At 52.2% G+C, this 21,769-nt stretch overlaps 7 protein-coding genes across 7 annotated transcripts; 2 read left to right on the top strand and 5 right to left on the bottom strand.

Moving 5' to 3' along the window:
• Positions 1-4,664: 4,664 nt before the first annotated feature.
• On the bottom strand, positions 4,665-6,266 carry A1O9_05490 (ribose-phosphate pyrophosphokinase; the record flags this gene model as incomplete). Its single annotated transcript, XM_013404708.1, has 1 exon — positions 4,665-6,266. The coding sequence occupies one exon, from the start codon at positions 6,264-6,266 to the stop codon at positions 4,665-4,667; it is 1,602 nt and encodes a 533-aa protein (XP_013260162.1).
• A 457-nt stretch (positions 6,267-6,723) lies between these two features.
• On the top strand, positions 6,724-7,557 carry A1O9_05489 (uncharacterized protein; the record flags this gene model as incomplete). The annotated part of the gene is made up of 2 exons (XM_013404707.1): positions 6,724-6,819; positions 6,883-7,557. The coding sequence occupies 2 exons, from the start codon at positions 6,724-6,726 to the stop codon at positions 7,555-7,557; spliced, it is 771 nt and encodes a 256-aa protein (XP_013260161.1).
• Positions 7,558-8,171: 614 nt separating this feature from the next.
• On the top strand, positions 8,172-10,869 carry A1O9_05488 (uncharacterized protein; the record flags this gene model as incomplete). Its single annotated transcript, XM_013404706.1, has 3 exons — positions 8,172-8,199; positions 8,274-8,995; positions 9,028-10,869. The coding sequence occupies 3 exons, from the start codon at positions 8,172-8,174 to the stop codon at positions 10,867-10,869; spliced, it is 2,592 nt and encodes an 863-aa protein (XP_013260160.1).
• Positions 10,870-11,612: 743 nt separating this feature from the next.
• On the bottom strand, positions 11,613-12,044 carry A1O9_05487 (uncharacterized protein; the record flags this gene model as incomplete). Its single annotated transcript, XM_013404705.1, has 1 exon — positions 11,613-12,044. The coding sequence occupies exon 1, from the start codon at positions 11,916-11,918 to the stop codon at positions 11,613-11,615; it is 306 nt and encodes a 101-aa protein (XP_013260159.1). The 5' UTR covers positions 11,919-12,044.
• Positions 12,045-13,521: 1,477 nt separating this feature from the next.
• On the bottom strand, positions 13,522-15,240 carry A1O9_05486 (ATPase; the record flags this gene model as incomplete). The annotated part of the gene is made up of 1 exon (XM_013404704.1): positions 13,522-15,240. The coding sequence occupies one exon, from the start codon at positions 15,238-15,240 to the stop codon at positions 13,522-13,524; it is 1,719 nt and encodes a 572-aa protein (XP_013260158.1).
• A 707-nt stretch (positions 15,241-15,947) lies between these two features.
• On the bottom strand, positions 15,948-17,377 carry A1O9_05485 (uncharacterized protein; the record flags this gene model as incomplete). The annotated part of the gene is made up of 3 exons (XM_013404703.1): positions 15,948-16,900; positions 16,985-17,175; positions 17,235-17,377. The coding sequence occupies 3 exons, from the start codon at positions 17,375-17,377 to the stop codon at positions 15,948-15,950; spliced, it is 1,287 nt and encodes a 428-aa protein (XP_013260157.1).
• Positions 17,378-18,488: 1,111 nt separating this feature from the next.
• A1O9_05484 (uncharacterized protein) lies at positions 18,489-20,966 on the bottom strand (the record flags this gene model as incomplete). Its single annotated transcript, XM_013404702.1, has 1 exon — positions 18,489-20,966. The coding sequence occupies one exon, from the start codon at positions 20,964-20,966 to the stop codon at positions 18,489-18,491; it is 2,478 nt and encodes an 825-aa protein (XP_013260156.1).
• Positions 20,967-21,769: the final 803 nt, after the last annotated feature.

Raw genomic sequence — 21,769 nt, 5'->3', positions numbered from 1 at the left:
CCAAGGCAGATGCCAGTTCGGCTGTGAGCCCTTGCAATTGCCCATTGTGGCCAGTTCTTCAGACCAAATATAGAATTCGTGGGATTTCTTTGAGGTTGTTTCCGTCATGTACAATCGCACTGGCGTCCAATCCGCGAGCCGATTGGACGTGGAAATTCAACAAGCGAAGACAAGGGCGCGCTTGACTAAAAAGTGTGCGTCATGGGCCATGCCGGCAGAATCGGAAGAGAAGAAAGTCAGGCTTGTTGTGAGCTGGAAGGTACTTCCCTTAGTCCTTTTCATCCGTGGCCCTAGCGGACTCGCTTAGTCTACAACGAACCAACTCATAGGCTATTTAGCCAGAAGCGAGGCTGTGAGATCATGATTTCCTTCGCTTTCGGCGCACAACGAAGCGAGCCGGAGTGTAAATTCGCTTGCTCAGTCAACTCGACGTCCCTCGTACTGCGTAGTTTTATATAGGAAGCAGAACCACCTTAGGCTATTTCCAACTTCTTCTGGACTGAGTTCTGCCTATAGCATACGCTCCACGATCCGGGCAGCGGGGCCAACTACACGTAAACTTTGCGACGGGGTTATTTTCTGATCGATTCCGAACCCAGGAGCTCATGAGCACGCTTGCCATGCTCATAACCTTGTTCGAATGAGGACAATACTGGTTTGGGTGTACCGGCTGGAGAAGAAAGGCAAAGTCAGCGCTTGATACCATTCGCACGGAGCCTTCCCAATGCTGAACTCTATATACCGAGTACTCCTAGGGGTTCAAGCTCACATGAGGCTGAGACTATGTTCAATGCCTTGCCAGAGGGATCGCCCCTGCCAGCACCAAAAACTGGGAAAGGCATGGGGCATTGGATAATACAACCGCCAATTCGGTCAGGCTGCGAGGCATGCTTCCCATGACCTAGATGTGGTCAGGCTCTAGGCCTGAACAGTGACAAACCCTACAGGTGAATATCGATCAGTCAGCATTGCCTGGCAGCCTTTATCCGGTTCCAAAAATTCGTCTTGGAGAACCTAAAAGGTAGATCCTCCTTCGGAAGACATAACTAGGTCCAACTACTTGGGAACAAAAGCAGTAACTCATTGCGCCGCACGAAACCACATTGCACGCAGCAGTCGGGCAAGGAAACGGGTCGTAGGATTGCATAACATGCCATGACCACAGCTAACACCGATGGCGAGAGCGATCTACACTCTAGAAGGCCGTGGCTTTTCGAGACATTTGCAGCTATCTAGCTCCTCCAGTGTGTTGATAATACCATGAAACTGAACCATGCGAACAATACAGACAGCTATTACACACTACTAGGCAGCCAGCTTCTCTCCTTTGGGCTTCAGGATTAGAACTACGCTCAGCGTTCACTCACTTTCAGACTTCTCATCGATGGAGTGAGGTTGGGGGTGAGGGGTTAGACCGTGTAATCGGTTGGAAAGAGTGGCCACGGGTTGGGTAACAAGGGCCGTCAACTCATCATCATTGTATTGTTGTTGTAGGTAAGGAAATGGGAGAAAGTGATCGAGTGCTAAGTAGAAATGTTATATATGCGCAAGAATCTAGCAAGTAGCAGCCACCCAGCCCGTTGTCATGTGATAGACAGGTCAGCTAACCTTCCTATCACACTATCAGAGGCTGCACGTGAAAGAAAAGACGAAAGTGAATAAAGGCAACAGATGGGAGCGATAGTTGCATTTGTATTGGGTTGAGCATTGGAGAGAAGGACACTGCCGCGGTAGACCGGCACGCGTGTTAGTAGAAATCTGTAAATTTGGTAGAAAGGAAAGCCATGTCGAAACAATTCAGCGAGAATAAATTGCGGGAAGAGCCGATCAGGCAGTCCCATAGTGGCTGCCAATTCGGGCTGCAAGGTGCATCTCATGGCTTGTTTATGTTTGTACATCTCCGCCAACGGCTGCAGCGCTTGCCACAATCGTCTTCAGATTCGTGACTCAATCGTGCCACATTTATTGTATTCGTACCATTGCAATGCACCGACTGGACTTGTATTGAAATTAAGGCCAGAGAAGGAATCAGGATGCCTCCCATTGACAAGCAACGCATTGACATGGTTCTTGCTGTATAACCACCGCTACTTAGCATGTGCTATGCACCCTTTAGACCGTGACACCTTGCAACCAACCGAGAAATCCGGCCAAATGAGAGGTCCACAGCTGGGAGAATAGCTCTGGCAACACCTAACGCCCAACCCAAACCGTACACCCAAGCTGTAAACCAGCGAGGGTCTAGAGAGAAGGACCGCACCCTGTAAAAGGCACGTCAGTATACAACGATCCGAAGGGCAGATGGTCCAGATTACAAATCGTTATCCATACTCCTCAACAGGAATGATCCTATCCCCGATACTTTGGTTGATTCTCTTCTGTCTTTTGGTTTGCATATTTAGGGTCGTAATGTTTGCAGCGACTACAAATGCTCCATCCGCAGAGGATGCACTGAAATGCCTGTGTTGTCTTTGTAGCGCAGCGACCACACGACCAGTACATAGGACTCGGTGGAGCGGTGAGCTTCGTAAATCTGTGCCCAGGGCACTTATCGACTGTATAGTGCCAGGCCGGACGAGTATTTGCAGGCTAAGGGCTGCGTCAGGGATGTTTCCTGCAATCATGAGGAGGTGGTGATGATGATGACACATACATCGGTATTCGATCTAGGACTTGCCATTACTGATTCGGGGCCTTGAGGTTTGAATCTTGTGGAAGATCTTGGAGCAGAGACGAGTAGAAAAATCTATAAATTGGCTGATTTCGTATGAACAGTCCGGTAGCAAAGACGGGAAAGCTAGCTTGGCTGAAGTTAAATAGTCGTGGACTGAGTTCTCGGTGATACGCCTTGAGACCCAAACTTCTGTGTATATGACTTCTGTGAAACAAATCTGATTGCCGACTTCTGGTCATAGAAATCATCGTCAAAGCGTTCATATCGTCATGCACCCAGGATGACAGGAAGGCGGCACATGAGGCGCACTGACCAGTCACTCTTTGTTGAAGCTGTTCTCAAGAGTGGAGGATGGTACCTTCTCTTTCACCCGTGAGAACAAAAACTCGTAAAGAGTGAAAGAAGGGTGTCACTCATGGCAAAAATGATCATTAACCCCCCTTGGCCAGCTGTGCCATCAATCCGTGCGGGCCGATGTGATCAGCATGATTGCCGTAAATTGACTGCTCTCGGCAGTCTCAACCGCATGAGTGCACGGAAATAGGTTTAGAGATGGAGAGCTAAACGGAACAGCCTTCCACCCGCAATCTAGGACCATTCGAGGTAGCTAACATACATACACACGAAGCGGTCAAGGGTTGACCAGCGTCGCTGACGTTCGAAGATTCAGTCCACGGGCCAAAACAAGGGTTGTCGAACACCACAATTCCAAAGGCGTGTGACGATACTTGGTACTGGCGCAGGAGAAAGGACGATATCCATGTCAAACATTACTGGCGTGGGGTTGGTCGACGAGCACTGTATTCAGACTCGTGGGATGTAGGATGAATGGTGGGGCAATGACTTGCCTAATTGAACGATGAATGACGGCAGATAGTCATAATCTCTGGGCAATCCCCAGCGCTCTCACAATATTGTCGGTCGGGGCCATGCCAAAACTTTCTGTTTTCTGAAGGGGAAACTACCCAAGGGACGGGATAAAACAGAGTTGGTAGTACGAATTCGAGCGGTCCCAGGGGCGTGGGCCCGGGCGATCGCCGAAAAAAAAGTGGATGGAGGATCGGCTAATACGAGGACCTATGCCTAGCGGGTCCCCAAAAATCGAAGGAGGGCTTTGGCGAGGACGCGCCGGTTCCGCGACTGAGCAAGGCAAACCCAAACTCAAACTCAAGGCGTTAGTGTGCAGCTGCGTCTGGGATACCCTGTATCAGCAGGGGATCGGCATCGGATGCCAGATCCTGCATACCGTACTCCGTACCGCATGAACACCACTTGAAGTTCCGTAGGGCTCAATACCATGCGGGTGGCCTAAGCCATAGTATACATATTAGATTGGTCTCAATGTAGTGAGTATGATGAGCCTCTTCGTCTACTTTGCAACCACCCTCGCAAATTTGGTGGTTGAGTCGGTGCCAGTTGCCATGGTGCGCCAGGGGAGGTGTTGAGATATATGCATGGGGTATCTGGCCTTGATGAAGCTACCTCCCATGCTCTCGCATAAGGAACATGATGTGCATGGGCGTGCAACATTATGATGCTGGAATAACTGAAACAGCCACAGTACTAATTAAGTGGACCGATGTCCGAGGTTGGTGGCTGAAAGATCCGAAAATTTCACAAGGCTGCGGTCTGCTAGCATGCAGGTTCCCAGGGGAATGGAAAGGGCCAACCCTTCAAATGTGCCAATCAAGCTGGTCCTCTCAATTTGACGGGTTGGGTCACAAATGATAACCCGAGAAATGTCCGTTCCATTGAGGAAAATGCTGGGGGTTGTGGCTAACGAAACATGGAGAATTCTAGTATTTGGTTCGTGTTCGTCGTTAAGGATCTACGTTGGTTCATACGAATCAGAGTGGTTAGGAGATGTCGTCGAGTCGATGGCAGGGCGGTGAAGTCGAAATGAATGGAGTTTTTGACCATCCCCAGTGCTTCTAATCGTGTAAGTGGAATAATGTCGAGATATCCTCTGTTCAGATCAGCGATTTACCCCTCAAGGTCTTCGTATATCGGTTTCCTTACCTCCGTGATGGTTCCGTCGAATGGCTTCCGCCAATAAGCCAGAGAGGTCGATCATTATCAGCTTCTTTGAAGCACGAACTCTTTCAGGGGATATCGGGAAGGTATTTGTCACCACAATATGATCAATACAGTCGCAGTCTTCCAACTCTTCGAGAGCATCCTCACCGAAAAGGGCATGGATTCCGATGCAGTAGACCTTCTTTGCATGTCCAATCTTGACGCAAGTCTCTGCTGCAGCTATCCAAGAACCTGACCGGTCGAGTATGTCGTCCATCAGGAGAACAGTGGTATCCTTGACGTTTCCAACCAATGTGATGGTGTGCTCTAGGTCAGGGTTCTTGATGCCTTCTTCTTCTTCGTCTGAGGTTGCAGCAGCATCGAATGTACCGCCCAGCGCATGATCAGGCTGAAATGATGATGCGTTCGATACGAAAGAGGAAGTCATTGGATCGTAGCCCGTGTTTTCAGCCGCATCTTGAGAATTTCGGTCACCCGGAAACCCAGTGATCGAGGCTGTCAAGCTAGACATGCCAGGTGATGCATAGTCTTCTTCGACAAGGTGCCCTTGAATTAATCGACCAACAATCACGTCGCGTGCTCTTTCATCGTTCAAGGCCTCGTTGGCTTCGTATTCTGAGGGGCGTCGCGCGCTTCGGGCGGTCTCTGCACGTCCCAGCCGACTTGGAGAAGGCGGAGGGGATGAAGACTCCACGCGAGTTGTCTGGACCAAGGGGCTTGAAGCAATTGTGACCGCTTTTGGTCTTCCTGATCGACTGGTTCCATTGACGAGCGGGTGACGACCACGAAGAGGAAATTCCTGCCGTCGATCCCAGTCACCAGGCTTCTCTGATTCCGTGTCAGCTTCGTCGCCATCATCTCCGTCACTCAGGGGTTGTCTGTAGTGAGCATTTTGTGGCTCTATTGCATCGAAGAATACGGTACTGTCCATGAGATTTGTATTCTGGTGCGACGGGCGTGAACGATTACGGTCTGTCGAAACAAGAGCAAATCGTAGCTTGAGAGCATCTGCCAGGGAAGTGACGCGTTTGGTTCCGCCGACATTCTTGCTCACCACCACTGCATCCCTCCAGTGGGGGACATTTGTTTTGATCCATCGAGCGATGATTGGCTCAGCGTAGAGATTGTCGACAGGCTTTCCGAAAAAACCTTGCATTTGAGAGGCATGAAGGTCAACGGTTATGATATGATCCACACCGGCAACCACCATAAGATTTGCCAGCATTTTGGCGGTGATGGCACCTCGGTGGGCCTTCTTCTTAGACTGTCGTGAATAAGGAAAATACGGCATGACCGCAGTAATTGATTTTGCGGAACCGCCTTTGCAAGCGGCTATCATGATGAGCATTTCCATTACGCTGTCGTTGGTTTGGGGGCTACCACTCTGGACGATGAAGACATCTTCGTTCCTAATCGAGGTCCCAATTTGCACACTGATCTCTCCATTGGAGAAATTCCCAAGATCGCACTTGCCCAGATCACTCCCTAACCTCTCGGCAATTTTGCCTACAAGTACAGGGTGGGATCTACCCGAAAAGATTTTAACTCCTCTCATGCTTGTGTCTTGACTTTTGAGTGACGGAGGGAAGCTATAACAATTGTTTTGTAGAAAAGGCACAGCGGGCGGAGCAGGAATATTGACCAAAGGAATGTTCAAAGGGATTCCGACACCGTGAAACTCCCATACAGATGGTTTCGGTGCGAGGGCAGGGATATATTTTCCAAACGTGGTTGGAACTTGGAAGTGAAGCTATGGTGAGTCGTGACTTTTTTAGATCCCTGAACTCATTAGTGCCAGGGAAGGTTCGGTTGAATCCCGCAATGCAGGTGCGACGGCTGAAGAGGCAGGGACGCGTCCACGTGACTGTTGATCTTTGATCTAATCTTATCACTTATCTGTGGAGCTGCTGAACAAAACGCCGCATGCCCGCGCCCCCATCACATTCCAGTCGACTTTCTAGCATCTCCTCGGTGCTGCCATCCATGGCTCTTCTCGCGCGCATGCGCTCACAATGCCCAATAAGTATCCTGAGATCCAGGGAGGAGGCTCCTTGATCCTAGCATGGCAGATCAGGAACAAGCAAGTCCTAGTCATTGGCGGCGGTGAGGTACGCTGCTCCTTTACCCCATGTCAGCAGCAATCCAAAACGATCGTCTAATCGAGCGAACAGGTTGCCGCTGGACGCATTGTCAACCTCCTCAATGCGGATGCGAAAGTGACCGTTGTATGCCCACGCGCTGGACTCAACGAAGAGGTGGCATACAGGGTCGAACGCGGCCAGGTTAACCACATCGATCGAATCTTTTTGCCCCTCGATCTCGAACCAAACAAGAACGTCGCAATGGTCTTGACAGCTATTGATGACCCTGAAGCATCAACACGCATATGGAAGTATTGCAAGGAACTCAGAGTCCCTGCCAACATAGCCGATGTGCCCCCAGAGTGTGACTTCTACTTTGGCAGCGTCCATCGTGATGGGCCCTTGCAGATTATGGTGTCCACCAATGGCAATGGACCTAGAATGGCTGCAGCCATCCGCCGACAAATAGGCCAGATGCTCCCGGTAGGCACCGGAGACAGCATTAAAAAGGTTGGCGAACTTCGACGGAAACTCCGCAGAGTTGCCCCGGGGAAGAGCACACGTGACATCAACAAGAGGATGGGTTGGATGAGTGAGGTATGTGATAAGTGGAATGCCGATGATTTCAATGCAATGGATGAGGCAGACATGCAAGCATTAGTGGAGTACTATGACACTGGCAAGGTTCCCAGTTTTGAGGACATTCGAATCAAGCCCCGGGAAGATGTGGTATGGGAATTTGATGGATCTTTTGGATGGGTGTAATGTAACGTAATATCGAGGGTGCTCGATTACAATCTTCTATGCCATATATAGCCCTTTTGATATATGTACGGATCGAAACCAGATATACGGTCCCTTGGGCCCAACCCCAACACAACACCACGGAAAACAGATTTCGCAAGATTCCAGCCTTGTAGACTTCCGACAATCCAGCCGCAGCTGCAGCTGCAGGATCAAGTAGCTGGGTATATTCACCAATGGCGCAAAGAGTTTGCTTGGATGGTGCACCGAAGGACTGGTGTGTGGTGGGCTGCACGGGCTGCATCAGGCGCATGGCATGGAGGGGGAACAAATCAAGGCTGAAGCTGAAGGGATGACGTAGTCCATCAGAATCAGAGACAGACTCAGACTCAGACTCCATCCTTTCCCACAGTCAATCAGTCGCTGTGAAGATGGAGAGTGCCATTGCTTGCTTCACGTAGCCATATCCTCCATGCTCTCATCTTCCACGCTTCTTTTCTATCTTCATCTCAACCTGTGATCCGCGCTTGTGCCTGGTGCACCGCAGACGACACACACCATTACGTTTACGCTCAATGAGAAGCCCCGCTATTGACCGATTCTAAACACGATAGCCTTGACAGGTTCTAAGCAAGATGAGGGCTCTCCGAGACAAACTCAAAGGTACGATACATACACCTGGAAATCTCCACCTCCAGACCACAGACAACCGAAACCAATAATCTTCCTTACCCTAGATTCCAAGCTGCAAGACGCGAAGATCAAAGCCATCCATCTCAAGCACAAGATCGGCAAGCTCACCAACATTGTGAATAGCAACCATCGCCATGATGAGGAACACGAGCAGGCTACCGATCGCAAAAGAACCGAGATTTGCGAGAGTCATCGGTTCAAGTCCTTCTTCCCCGAGCGCGATGGCAACAACATCAAATGGTATGTCGATGGTCGTGACTACATGTGGGCTGTCTCTGTTGGCCTCGAATCTGCCAAAGAGACCATCTACATCGAGGACTGGTGGCTATCCCCGGAGCTGTTCTTGCGTCGTCCTCCCTTTTTCAACCAAGAATGGCGTCTTGACCAGATCATCAAGCGAGCAGCCGAGCGCGGTGTCCAGGTCTATGTTATTGTCTACAAAGAAGTTCAGCAGGCACTGACTTGTAATTCCGCCCACACCAAACACGCTTTGAGGGCTCTTTGCCCAGAGGGAACCCCTGGACATGGAAACATCCACGTCATGCGTCACCCAGATCACAATGTGTTCGAGAATTTCGGTGACATGACTTTTTACTGGGCTCATCACGAGAAATTTATCGTCGTCGACTACCATCTCGCATTCATCGGCGGGCTGGACTTGTGTTATGGCAGGTGGGATATTAGACAACATATTCTGGCCGATGTGCATCCATCTGGCGTGGTCAACGAAATCTTCCCTGGACAAGACTTCAACAACAACAGGCGCGTGCGATCAGTTCCTCTTGATTGCGCCCCTAGCTAATTGAAAATTACAGGATCATGGACTTCCAAACCGTGGAGGATTGGTCAAACAATGAGTTGAACAAGACGGAATATGGAAGAATGCCCTGGCACGACGTTGCCATGGGACTCGTTGGAGAATGTGTCATTGACATTGCAGAACATTTCGTGTTGAGGTGGAATTTCATCAAGCGAGACAAGTATAAGCGGGATGAAGGAGTTGACTACCTCTGCATGACCACAAGATCCCGCGCCGATGGCTCAAACCCTGACGAAGATCTCATTTCCATTCAACGTCCCAAACATCCCGTAGGAAGGTACCTCGAGCACCCACTTTCCCCACTCGAAGGCAAAGGACTGCAAAATGCCGGTTCGGTCCACGCTCAAATTGTTCGCAGCAGCGATGACTGGAGCAGCGGTATCCTGATTGACCACAGCATCCAAAATGCCTATGCTGAAGTCATTGAAAATGCTCAACATTACGTCTACATCGAGAACCAATTTTTCATCACTGCCACTGGCGATCAGCAAACCCCGATTACCAATACCATCGGTCGTGCCATGGTGAATGCTTGCATTCGTGCCGACAAAGAGGGCCGCAAATTCCGAATCATCATTGTGATCCCGGCCATCCCTGGCTTCGCGGGAGATCTTCGTGAGGATGCTGCCATTGGAACCCGTGCCATCATGGATTACCAGTTCAAGTCCATCAATCGTGGCGAGCACTCCATCATGGGACAAGTCTCCAAAGCGGGCCTTGATCCAGCCAAGTACATTTTTGTCTTCAACCTCCGAGCCTACGACCGAATCAACAAGACCCCAGCCCTAATTCAACAAGAAAAAGAATCCGGTGTCTCATACCAGGAGCTTCAGCGCGCCGAAGCCGAAGAAATCATGGGTTCGGGCATCCACGGCTACGAAGGCGAATCATCCGACGGCGAGGGGAGCTCCAAGGCCCCGGCAGTCAACTCCGACGAGCAGAAGCGGATCATCGATCGGAAGCGCAGGTTCGAAGCAGCAAGACGGGACGTCGATGTCAAAGATCCAATCACGTCGACCGACTCCATCGGCGAAGACGCCATGGCACGCGGCGGCCTTGTCAGCGAGGAGCCATGGGAGGGCGAGAGAGAGGCAGAAAAGGAAAACTTTGTGCAGGAAGAGCTGTACATCCATGCAAAACTCCTGATCGCCGACGACAAGACCGTCATCTGCGGGTCGAGTAATCTGAACGACCGCTCCCAGCTAGGGAAGCACGACTCGGAACTCTCCATCGTCATGACTGACACGAAGATCCTCGAGTCGACTATGGACGGCAAACCCTACCAAGCAGGCCACCACGCAGCAACCCTCCGCCGCCACCTGTGGCGCGAGCACCTAGGCATGATCGAAGCGCAAGCAGTCGACGGCTCAAACGACCCGAACGCGCAACCACCCACCGTGTGTCCAAACGACAACTACTCAGGAGAGGAGTGGGACTTCGTCGCCGACCCGCTGGGTGACGCCTTGTGGGAAAAATGGACGTCCCAGGCGACGACCAACACTGAAGTCTACCGCCACCTGTTCCGCGCCGATCCCGACAACAACATCAAGACCTGGGCCGACTACGACAGCTTTGCTCCGCGCAAGATCATCAAGCAGGGTCATATCCATGACCCCCATATGCCTGTCGACCTGATCCGTCAGGAGATGGACAAGATCCGCGGCCATCTCGTCTGGATGCAGTTGGATTTCCTGTGCGAGGAGGAAATGGCCGAGAAGGGCCTCCAGGTCAACTCCATGACCGAGGTGAGTGCTACATCCCTAATTACGATTTGCCCCCCCTGGACACCTATTTCCATCCCGGCTCCTGAAATTGATTAGTACTGACCTCCTCCTCTCACCACAGAGCATATACACCTGATCCACCCGAGCACCGACGGGGACCCAGCCTCGCGATTGAGACGCGTCGCGCCGCGAAAGAGAGAAAGTAAGGGAGAGAGAGAGAAGAGAGGCAGTCGCGTGCGAGAATTCATTCATCCTTAATTCTGCTTATAAGTACCCAATCGTTATGATTACCCCATGTTGCAAGGAGACGTACGCAGGACCTTCAGTAGTGGAAGGCGTCAGTGAGTTGAAAAGGCCAGATCCCGAAAAGGAACCAGAAATCCCATAATTGCCAAACCAGACCAATAATGACAAAAGTGTTGTACAGGGCTATGTGTCACTCACACTTGGTCCTCCTGAACGAATCGTGACTTGCTTTGATTCATTCGATTAATCACCATTCCATCTCCCCCCTTTCGTATCTATAGTACGAGTATGCCATTCTCAGCCCTGCAATTGGATGTCCTCCAGGAGAACGCGAATGTTCAGAAGCAATTGGATTTCGAGTGAGCATGAGTCGTGCATTTCATTTCCGAATGGCTGTGTCAATCAAGTGGAACAAGGGGGCGGAAAACAAAATAACTGCATCAAAAACCCCATCGCATCCCGTGCCGTAGCAGTGTCGCCGCTCCGGACCTTGGGCTCAATCTCAAGTCGCAAACCCCGGTCGTCCAGCCCAACACTCATCATGCAGCAACGCTCGGCCCGGGCCTCCTCCCCAGCCGGCTCGCGCTCTCAACTCACTCGAACTCCTGACACTGCTTGGCGCCCTTGACCTCGCCGACCCAGGGGAGACGGTGCTTGACCCAGAGCTCGACCTGCGGGGTGCCCCAGGCCTCCAGGCCACCGTCCGCGCGCGCCTTGCCATCGGCGCCGTCTCCGCCGTCCAGGCCGCCCGCGAAAACAATCACGACGCCGGGAAACCCGCCCGGGGCGCGCTTGTACAGCGTCGACGGACACTTGCTGCACCCGTAGAACGTCATGTCCAGCCCGACCTCGTGCACGCCCGTGGTTTCGCGCACTGCAGACGACGTTTTCGACGTCATGTGGAGCGAGGTGCCCGGTGGTGCCGGGCGGTCGGTCAACGAGCCCGGGTCCGGGAGGAGGAGGAAGGTCGCGTACGCGCTGCCCGTCAATTTGCGGCACGTGAGGCAGTGGCAGATTCCCTGTTGGTGGTGGACCAGTGGCCCGTGGTTAGTGTTGGGTAGTATACGATAGGACAGGACACGACAGGATAGTTTGATACGAATAAAAATAGCGGAACTGGTTTATGCTGGGGGTGTGCTGAGATTTCGGGGCTTGGGCCACGTGGTCTTGGAGGGAGAGTTGAACGGGGCTATACTCAGGGGAAACGTTGGAAGGAGAGCATGTGCATGTAGTACCTTGACAAGCGGCTCGCCGTCAAACTCATAGGTGAGATCGCCGCACTTGCATGATCCTTTCGTCGGCATGATCTCTTTAGGGCTTCTTTTTCTCTTCACTAGCTCTAAGGTGGTTTCGAGACCAAGCTACCGATCGATCGATCACACGAGCCGTCCGATTACGGGATGCAGAAAAGTCGACTTGGTATCGGGGTGAACGCAACACACGAAGGGGCCTGAGCGGTCTCGAAGTATATCGTTCCGCACGGGGATCCAACTGGAGTCAAATGTGTTTCGGGGAGCTTGCCGTGCTGTGTTGTTTTTCAGTTCCGTTCTTTGCAAGCGAGAAGACTGACGAGGACAAGCCAGGATTTTATCTCTTTGACAGAGGGAGGAAGAACAAACAAAGAGACCTCGAGCTAGTATTAGGATATATTATATTGGGCGAGAAGCCCTCCGTTACCTCGTTCGTATGTGAGCGGGCGACGGTGACCAGCAGTGTGAATTAAAGTTTGCAACTTTGCCACCCAGCTCATCGTGCCTGGAACAAGCTTCTCAGCTCTTTAGATGACAGAGCTGGACATCCAGTTTCCGTATCCTTTGAGTTTTCGTTCAAGCCACGAATGGCGACCGCCCTTCTGTCCAAGGTCCCCCGTTTCTATTTCGTCAACAAAACAGGGCGTCGCAACTACTGCTGGGCTAAGACGGCTCAGTCCAGATCTGGAAACTGCAACGAGGAACTGCTGGGCATGCTTTGGAGACAGATCCATGGGGATTTGTTTGAATGGCACATTACGCATGCGAAAGGATGTGGTGGGCAAACCAGACGATGGGGGTGCCTAGACCAAACGAAAAGTGGATTTCAGCCGCATACGAGCCCCCCCGCTTTTGTTAGCCCAGATCTCGATTTAGCAGCGGTCAAAGGTTCGAAATTTGTGGGCTGGAAATGCGTGTAAGGTTGTGTGCTAGAGGCCTTCTTGGGTTTCAGGCTGGAGTGAAGGTTTGGCTGACACCAGAGGCCTCAAGTCTTTGCGGAGCCTAGGATTGGCTCTCTCGCGGCAAGTTCCGGTAAGCAGACATCCCAGGGCATGTCTCCTCTAGCTGTCTGGTATGTATCCATCTGGGTTTGTTGCAGCGAAGAGGTCGCATAGAGATGCATTCGATGATTTGAAAACGACGTCAGAGCTTGGGAGGGGCTGCCAGCTTCCCGCGAACGCAAAGCAGGTGGAAACACTGCGCGCAGGAGACCGGACGCAACTGTCAACAGCCGTCCGTATTCGTTCCAATCTCAATCATGTATTCCCAGGAGAGCAGGGTCAACTTCCTCACCAAGATCTCTGTCTTCGAGGAATATCCTGCCCCTCAACTTCTCCGGCAAGTACTCTTGCTCGACCTTCCCATCCACATAATCGGGATTATATTTATACTCCTTCCCATACCCAAGCTCCTTCATCAACCTGGTAGGGGCATTTCGGAGGTGAATTGGAATAGGCAGACCCGCAACTCCCGGCTCTTCAAGAGCCCGGATGGCATTGCTCAGCCCACGGTACACTCGCGTCGACTTCGGCGCCTGGCACAGCGCAACGGCGACGTGGGCGAGATTAATCCTGGCCTCGGGCATGCCTACCCTTTCCGCCGCAGTATATGCCGCCGTAGCGAGGGGAAGCATAGTACTGTCCGCGAGGCCCACATCTTCGGAAGCGATGACGATCATTCTTCTTGCGATGTAGAGTGCGTCCTCTCCTGACTGGATCATGCGCGCGAGATAATACAGCGCCGCGTCTGCATCACCGCCACGGACAGATTTGTGAAACGCAGAGATTGTATCGTAGTGCTGGTCGCCCGCGCGGTCGTAGACGAGCGTCTTGGTGAGAGACTGCTTTAGCATCTCCAACGTCATGTTAGGACGCTGGGATAACTCCATCGCGAGCTCCAGCAGATTGAGCGCCGTCCTCGCATCCCCGTCCGCAAACGCGGCCAAATACGTGATCAACTCATCATTGACCAGGGGCGACGGAGTGTAGTTCTCCCTTCTCTCCGCCTCCGCCTCCAACGCCCTGCCCAGGATATCAGCGACATCCCGATCCGTCAATTTCTGCAATGTGAACGTCCGACACCGACTCAAGAGCGCATTCTGGACCTTGAAACTGGGATTCTCCGTCGTGGCCCCAATCAACGTGACATGGCCCGCCTCAACCGGCCCAAGAAACACATCTTGCTGACTCTTACTGAACCGATGGATCTCGTCACAGAAGAAAATCGTCTTGCGACCAGTCAAGCCGAGCTCGTTCTTCGCCTCGGCGAAGATCTTCTTGCACTCGGCGACCCCCGAGCTGGTGCTGTTAATCTCGACGAACCGGCTGCCGACCATGGACGCGATCACACGTGCGATGGTGGTTTTGCCTGTGCCTGCTCCGCCCCACAGGATCATGCTGGGCACGCGGTCTTGCTCGATCAAGCCGCGGAGGACACCGTTGGGCCCAACAAGTTCCTGGCCGCACACATCGTCCAGTGTTCTTGGCCTCATCCGCTCCGCCAGTGGTGCCGCCCTCTCGAATGCGCTCATCGTCTTGGGTTTCTTGACCGCTGGCGAGGGAAGTGCTGGAGTAGTAGAACCATTAGGACTCGTAGTATCTCGGCCGACGCCGTCTGTCAGACGTATCTCCTCGCTCTTCTTGCCCAGTGCCCCGGCGGCAGCAGCACGGGGCTGTGACGAGGACAAGGACGCAGCATCAAACGATCGCTTCAAGCTGGTATTCGAATGATTCGCATTCGGCCTCAACTCGCTCGGACTCTGTCCAACAGGCTGCGACGAGGAAAGGAAAAGCATCGCCGTGTCTCGTTTCGCAGGCGTTTTGAAGAAACTCGCCACGCCGCTCGCTGGAGTAGTAGTGGATGCATTGCTGTCCGGCTGCTCATTCTCGATATCCTCCACGCAGTTGGAGTCGATATGATTATTGATGTTGGCTTGTTTCACCGACCGGCTGCAGATCGGACACTGAACCATCTTGAAGGAGGAGGAGGAATCTCCATGCCTTTGAATTGGAATGGGTGGAGGTGAGGTCTCGGCAATAAAGAGATAAATAAAGGATGAAAGAAGTAGTCGGGGGTCGATGGACTACTGATGTGGTGATCGAGCCTGGGACGCAAGGAAATTTAATCTAATTGTAGGCGGAGGCGGACGCCCCGGGCTCCGCTCGACGCGTCGTCGCGTTCTTTTTACAAAGTAGGTTCGGATTTAGCGGACGTGACAAGGCTGTGGACTCCTTGGATCTGATCGTTTTATGCAAAGCCTTAACCAGTCCATAACGCCGACTTATCACTACCGTAGTGCTGTGCGTTGCTCTGTCACCTGCGTCTGCCCTTAGAGAAGAATGATTAAATTTAGGATTCTCCGCTGCTACCGAGCTGACCTATCAATACTGCAGCTGGCGATTTCGAACGCTGACGGCATTCTGTTAAACCGTATTCTGAACAGTGCTTCCGTAACAGTGCATTCAATGTATATGAACTTGAAAAGCAGTCGCCTAAGTCAGATCACCTCTTAGATAACTCGAACACAGCGAGGAATAAAAATGGACCATGAATTCAGCTGAAGTCAACTATTCTAATACCACTAGTCCAACGCGGATCCGACCCCGCGAAATGCACCTTCTAGTTGAAGCACTACCGTCCAGAGTCTAGGACCCCCAAAGTCTCAACCTGTCTTTTTCTTTAGGAGAAGTACATCTTCAAACCCCTTAACCTTTCCTTCGCGTCCTCGAGCACATCATCATTCTTACAGACGGCAAAGCGCATCCAATCCTCCGCGAGATACGCCCTTCCATCGGTGTAAAACTCCGTCGGCGGGATCGCCGCAACCCCCAGCTCCATGATCAAAAACCATGCCATCTGGAAATCCCTTGGTCGGTCCTTGACGTGCTCTGGGAACTTATAGTCCGTGGGCAACTTTACCTTCTTCAGGTTGGCGAGCACGAAATAGCCACCCTCGGGGATCGAATACGGGATGTCGAGCTCGTCGAAGACCTGGCAGAAGCGGTCCATCTTGCCCTTCATTTCCTTGACGGCTTGGTCCCAGAAACCGACTTTGTCAGCCTCTTCGAAGCCTATTGCGGCGGCTTCCTGGAGAGGGGACACGCTCGAGTAGCAGATTCTCGTGTGTGCGGCTGCCACGTATTTGATCAGGTTGGGTGGGCCGATCAGATAGCCAACACGCCAGCCCGTGGCGTAGAAGTTCTTGCCCGCAGACCCGACCGTGATGGTGATGTCGGCGAGTTCAGGTGATAATGTGGCCATGCGGGTGAATGGGACGTAGTACAGGCGATCGTAGACTTCGTCAGAGAGGATGATGACTTCATGTTTGAGGCATAGATCTCCTATCTGTTGGAGCTCTTCTTTACTGAAGACCTTTCCTACGGGGTTGTGCGGGGAGTTAAGGACGATCATCTTGGTCTTGGGGTTGAATGCCTTTTCGAGCTCGTCGAAATCTATGGTCCAGTTGGCGGCGGACGATGTTCTCTCTGCGCCATCTTTGGGGGGATGCATAGGCACATATCTGATCGTGCCACCGGGCATCTCGATGTTGCTGATATATTGGTCGAAGAAGGGCTCGAAGATGATGACCTCGTCGCCGGGTTCCACGAAACCCATGAACGCACTTAACATGCCTGTATGAAATATCCCAAGTTAGCCCAAATGCTTGTCACTTGGCACCCATCCCTTCCAAAAACACAACGCAACACAACACGAACCTTCATTTGCGCCAGTCGTGATGGTGACCTCCGTTTCAGGATCGAGTTTCCTCCCGAAGAAAGGCGTGTAGGCATCGGCAATAGCCTTCTTCAGTCTGGGGCGTCCCTTCGTGGGCGAATATTGATTGCACTCGACTCTATCGAGTGCACTTTTCGCCGCGTCTAGGATGAATTTGGGAGGATTGTAGCCACTGAGCGCCCTATCAGCAGATCTATTTCTTGGAAAGATGGTGCGAAACCATCAACTCACAAAAACCCCTGCCCCATGTTGACGATCGGCTGAACGGGGCTCGCCGCCGCGGCCTCATTGACGATCGACCAGACATCCTGTTTCTGGCCCGCGACACGGCGCGCAGGCTTGAATTTCTCTTCCAATTTTGCGGTCGTCGACATACTGCGCCGGTTGGATATGCCTGTCCTCGTGCGAACCGTCGGCCTGCCAGTACCCAAATCCCTACGTCCAGAAGTAGGAGCAGATGACCCCGCTACGAGAGCTGTAGGTAGGCACCGGTCTTGGAAGATAGGTACAGCGAGAGAACGGACAGCGGCAGCGGTAGAGCTCAGGAGGGAGCTGATGTTCATGGAGAAAGCAAAAAGAAAGAGCTCAGAAAGCCCAGGGTGTATGACTGAGGTGTGGCAGACTAAACGGTAAGAGAAGTCCTCGAGTCGAGTTGTGGTAGGACCTGAATGACCAATTCCAGGGCATGGGATCGCATCACCCAGATCAGATTATGGATATCACCGTATGGACAAAAACGAACGGAATGCTGGTTATGTATGACAGGCCCAAAGAATAGAGAGCTCTTATTGGAAAGTGCTGAGATGACGAAATTGCGTGCTTCTCTTGGTAGAAGGTACGCCATACTGCGTACTTTTCTATCTAGTGGAAACTCTTGTGACTCGAGTGTGGGGCGGCGGCATCCACGGTTTGCGGAGAATTGGCCGAGGTTCACCCTGCGCGTGATCATTCAACGGGGCTCGTCGGCAAGATGCCGATGTGTCGATATAGTTCCCAAGTTGATGTCAACCAAGGAGAGCTCTATAGATCAAGCTGAAGTACAACCTAACAATATTAATATCCTCAACTACCCAAGGTAGATATCTCTACGTCCGGTATAGGATCTATGTATGTATAGACATATATTGTAGTATTCGTGTCCTCCTGCTTGCTGCTTCCTTTCCCGAAGCTCCAGGATTGAGTGCCTGCCTATTCGATCCAAAGTCCCTTTTGGATTCGGTTCGCTTCGATTCATATCGATCAAGATCTGTCATAAGATGGGGGTCGTGATTGATACACAAGTGACAAACTCCCATAAAATAAAGCAATACCCAAAAAAGCTTTTTACGCCGTGCCGTATGCAGTGCAGTTCTTTCCAAACCAATGCGATATCAACGTAAGCAATGCTGTAGCCACACATGCAGTTTCGTCGTTCACACGGGTGCAAGGCTGTACAGTATGTCCGTACTCTTTCTTTTATACTGAATTGGCGTTTTTCACCACTTCTCAAGCATATCTCACACTTTGACCTCGCTGCGGTCCACCATAACCACCACTTGGTTGCCACCCACTATAAGATGGTGGGGGCTGTGGGGGATACCACGGCGCAGAGTTGGGGTGCATCTGAACCGGCGAGGGTTCATATGCACCTCCATAGCCGCGGCTTTGCATCTGAGGTGGAATTCCTGGGCCATCCCAGCCACCATGAGGAGGATTTCCACCCAAATTCCGGCGGCTTCGACGACCCACACCGTCGATCTTCTTGTGTCTACTCCTTCTACATGCTCGGATGACACATCCAAGGATAGCAAGTAAGAGAAGGCCACCGAGGGCACTGGCCAAACCAATCACCAATGGCTTGTTGTCATCGATCCAGGATTTGACTTCTCCGCCAACTGTACTTCCACGGCAGACACCGTTTTCGCAGTGGCCACCGCCTCCACAAGGCGTTCCATCCAAAAAGTTTTGTTGCATGCTATAGCAAACATTTGATCCAAAGTCCGGGCTCGCACAGCTCAAACTGCAGGTTTGACTGTTACAAGCATATGTGTCGTTGCCGGCCGTATAGCTACCCATGAGAGTCTTGCATTGCAGATCTCGACTCGTGCACTGACCACTGGCACATCGAAGGCCATCGCCACAGCTATCTCCATCAGGAGCCGTAGTGTCTGGGGGGCAGGTACCATTGGTGCCTGAGCAGGTTTCTTGTGGGTCACATTGACCGGTGCTTGCCCGACACACAGTGCCAACCGATGCAAATTGACATTGGCTTGTGCAACATCCTTCGTTACTTGAGTCGCAGACTGCACCTTCGGCAAACTTGCAAGTGGTCGGATTGCAGCAAATATTTCCGGTACAGCCTTGCTCACCACCACAATCGCAATCTTCACCTTCCTCGACAATGCCGTTGCCACATTGGTTGCCACTGATGGTAACAACACCCTTGTTGTCGGTCAGACAGCTCGATTGAACGGAATTCCTGCCGAGAGCACTGCAGATGTTGCCGACGGAGCAGGGCGAAAAGTTAGTGATCCCAGATGCCGAGAAAGGGTTCATCATATACTGGGCATTGGCATCACAAGTGGATGAGCTCGCGGGACAACATTGACCGGAATTCACCACATTGGAATCTTGGCAGGCACTTGAATCACAGTCGTGTACCGCACCAAAAGTATGGCCCGTCTCGTGAGCAAAAACTTGCCACTCGGTGGAGGTCTTTGCGATGACGTTTGCACCTGTAACACTCTGGCTGCTTCCGCTGGTATCAGTCTGAGTCGTAGCACCATGGTTGCACAATTGGCCCAGCCAGGCTAGACCAACTTCAGCACCAGTGTTGCAAGTTGTGAATAATGACCAGTAGGCATTGTCATCACCCCGTTGTCCTCGCCAGGCCGAGAAGAGGTTTAGGCGTTGAGTGATGTCGGTGTTGGTATTACAACCGACGTTCCATGGTGATTGACTGTTGGCAGTACCTGGACACTCCGCGTCGGAAACGGTCAAGTTCCTCAGGCCCAGGGTGATGTTGAAGGTGGATTGGAAGAGGTCGGAGGCGGTGTTGACCTGTTTAATGATATTCTGTCTGAGAGTATCTGTGGAATTGAAGCTGGCGGTATAGGAACAGTCCGTGGCAACGCCGAGGAGGGCGACTTTTCGTGTTGTAGGACAACCTTCAGTGCTGCCGATGGTGGATCTGAGATTGACACCAGCAGAGTTACCACTTCCGGCACCACCACCGTCGATGTTGCTTTGCCGCTTGCCGAATAGATTGGCAACAGACATGGTTCCCCAAGTGCCTTCGTCTCTCCTGAGCATTAATTCACGGTAGATAGGATGGTCAGGGTGGGTGTTGAATTCAAGTTGGTCAGAACCACAGGAGATCGGGGTACTGCGCTTTAGCTCGGTGTGGTGACCAGGATGCTGACGGCTGATGTCGCTGTCTCGCCAGACAGCCATGTACTCATCATCATCGTCTTCTAGTTCGGGATCCATTTCATGCTTGGTCGACATGTAGTCGGACTTGAGTTGGACATGGTGATGATTACCCAGGACGGTGAAAGCGCCTTCGAAAAGAGGGCGCACTCCGTCTCTGGTCACGACAATGCGAGCCCAGCCGACATGGGTGGAAGTGCCATCGTCGTCGACGACATAGGACCTCCCCTGGAAGACCTTGTGGTCCTCCCTTTGCATCTTCTCGGCATGTCTGACGTTACCATCCTTGTCAAGAAACTCGATGTAGGAGTCTTCGTGGAGAATGTCGTGGTTGGGTTCTAAACTTAATCGGATGTGCTCGGCATGGTTATGGAGGTCGAAGGTAATGTCGAAATGGGAGTAAGCATGTACTCTTTGCGAAGGAGTATGCAACCGGGGATCTTCAATTAGAGATAGGTAGTTTAAAGGATTTCGGGCTCTCGAGTGAGCATTGACGGTGGATGTGAGAAAGAGACATGACGCAGCCAAAGCGGCAAGGTCTCTGAAGAAGCGCATAGCGCTCCAAAGGATGAGAGAGGGGGTTGATTAAAAACTAAGGTTCAGTTATTGCATGAGAGCGACAGTGGTATTTGGACAGATGGGTATAGCGAGAGGCGGGTTATCGACGAGGTACTCGGTACAGGTGGATGTACAGGTACGGGTAGGTAAACAGGTCTAGAAAGATGGTGACAGTACGGAGTACTCGGTAGGGCGGTAGGTCCTTAAGTGGGATAAAGACGGCAGAGCGAAGGACAAGAGATATGGAAATGGATGATGGTGATGATGATGAGGCGTCGGAGGCAGAGACGGTGGGCAGAGGAGCAGAGAGAGACTGCGAGAGTGAGCGTTGTAATGCCCAGACGGAGTAATCGGAGACCTGGCAAAGGATAAGATCGGGAGTGGTGATGGAGGGTGAGAGGTGAAGGCGAGGGGGTGTTTGGATGGACGTGACTGGAGAGTCTAGGGACTAGTGGGAGCCGTAGTGGTGGCAGTTGGAAGGCGCAGTTCAGCATTTTGGGGGAGGCAGTGGCGGGCACCCGAACGTGGACGCGCGGTCATTGACTGATGGTGCTTGGCTGGAGTAGGTGCAGATGTGCAGACCTCACAGGCGCAGATGGAGGCGGTGGTGGAGGTGCCTCTGTTGCTTTGCTTTGCTTGACCACACCTACCCCGGTCCATAACGAGTGCCTGCACGGCCTCCGTGTACGGGTGCGGGCTGACTGGAGTCGCTACGACAGGGCGCGCACAGGGCGCGCACAGGGCACGCACAGGGAACTCCAACCTGTTGCTTGGCATTGGGTTCCATGCATGCGACCTCG

This window comes from Exophiala aquamarina (assembly GCF_000709125.1).
Source record: "Exophiala aquamarina CBS 119918 chromosome Unknown aczIA-supercont1.4, whole genome shotgun sequence".
In the NCBI taxonomy this organism is placed as follows: domain Eukaryota; kingdom Fungi; phylum Ascomycota; class Eurotiomycetes; order Chaetothyriales; family Herpotrichiellaceae; genus Exophiala; species Exophiala aquamarina.
Note: the sequence above shows the minus strand (reverse complement) of the source record. Positions and strands in the feature narration are given on the sequence as shown.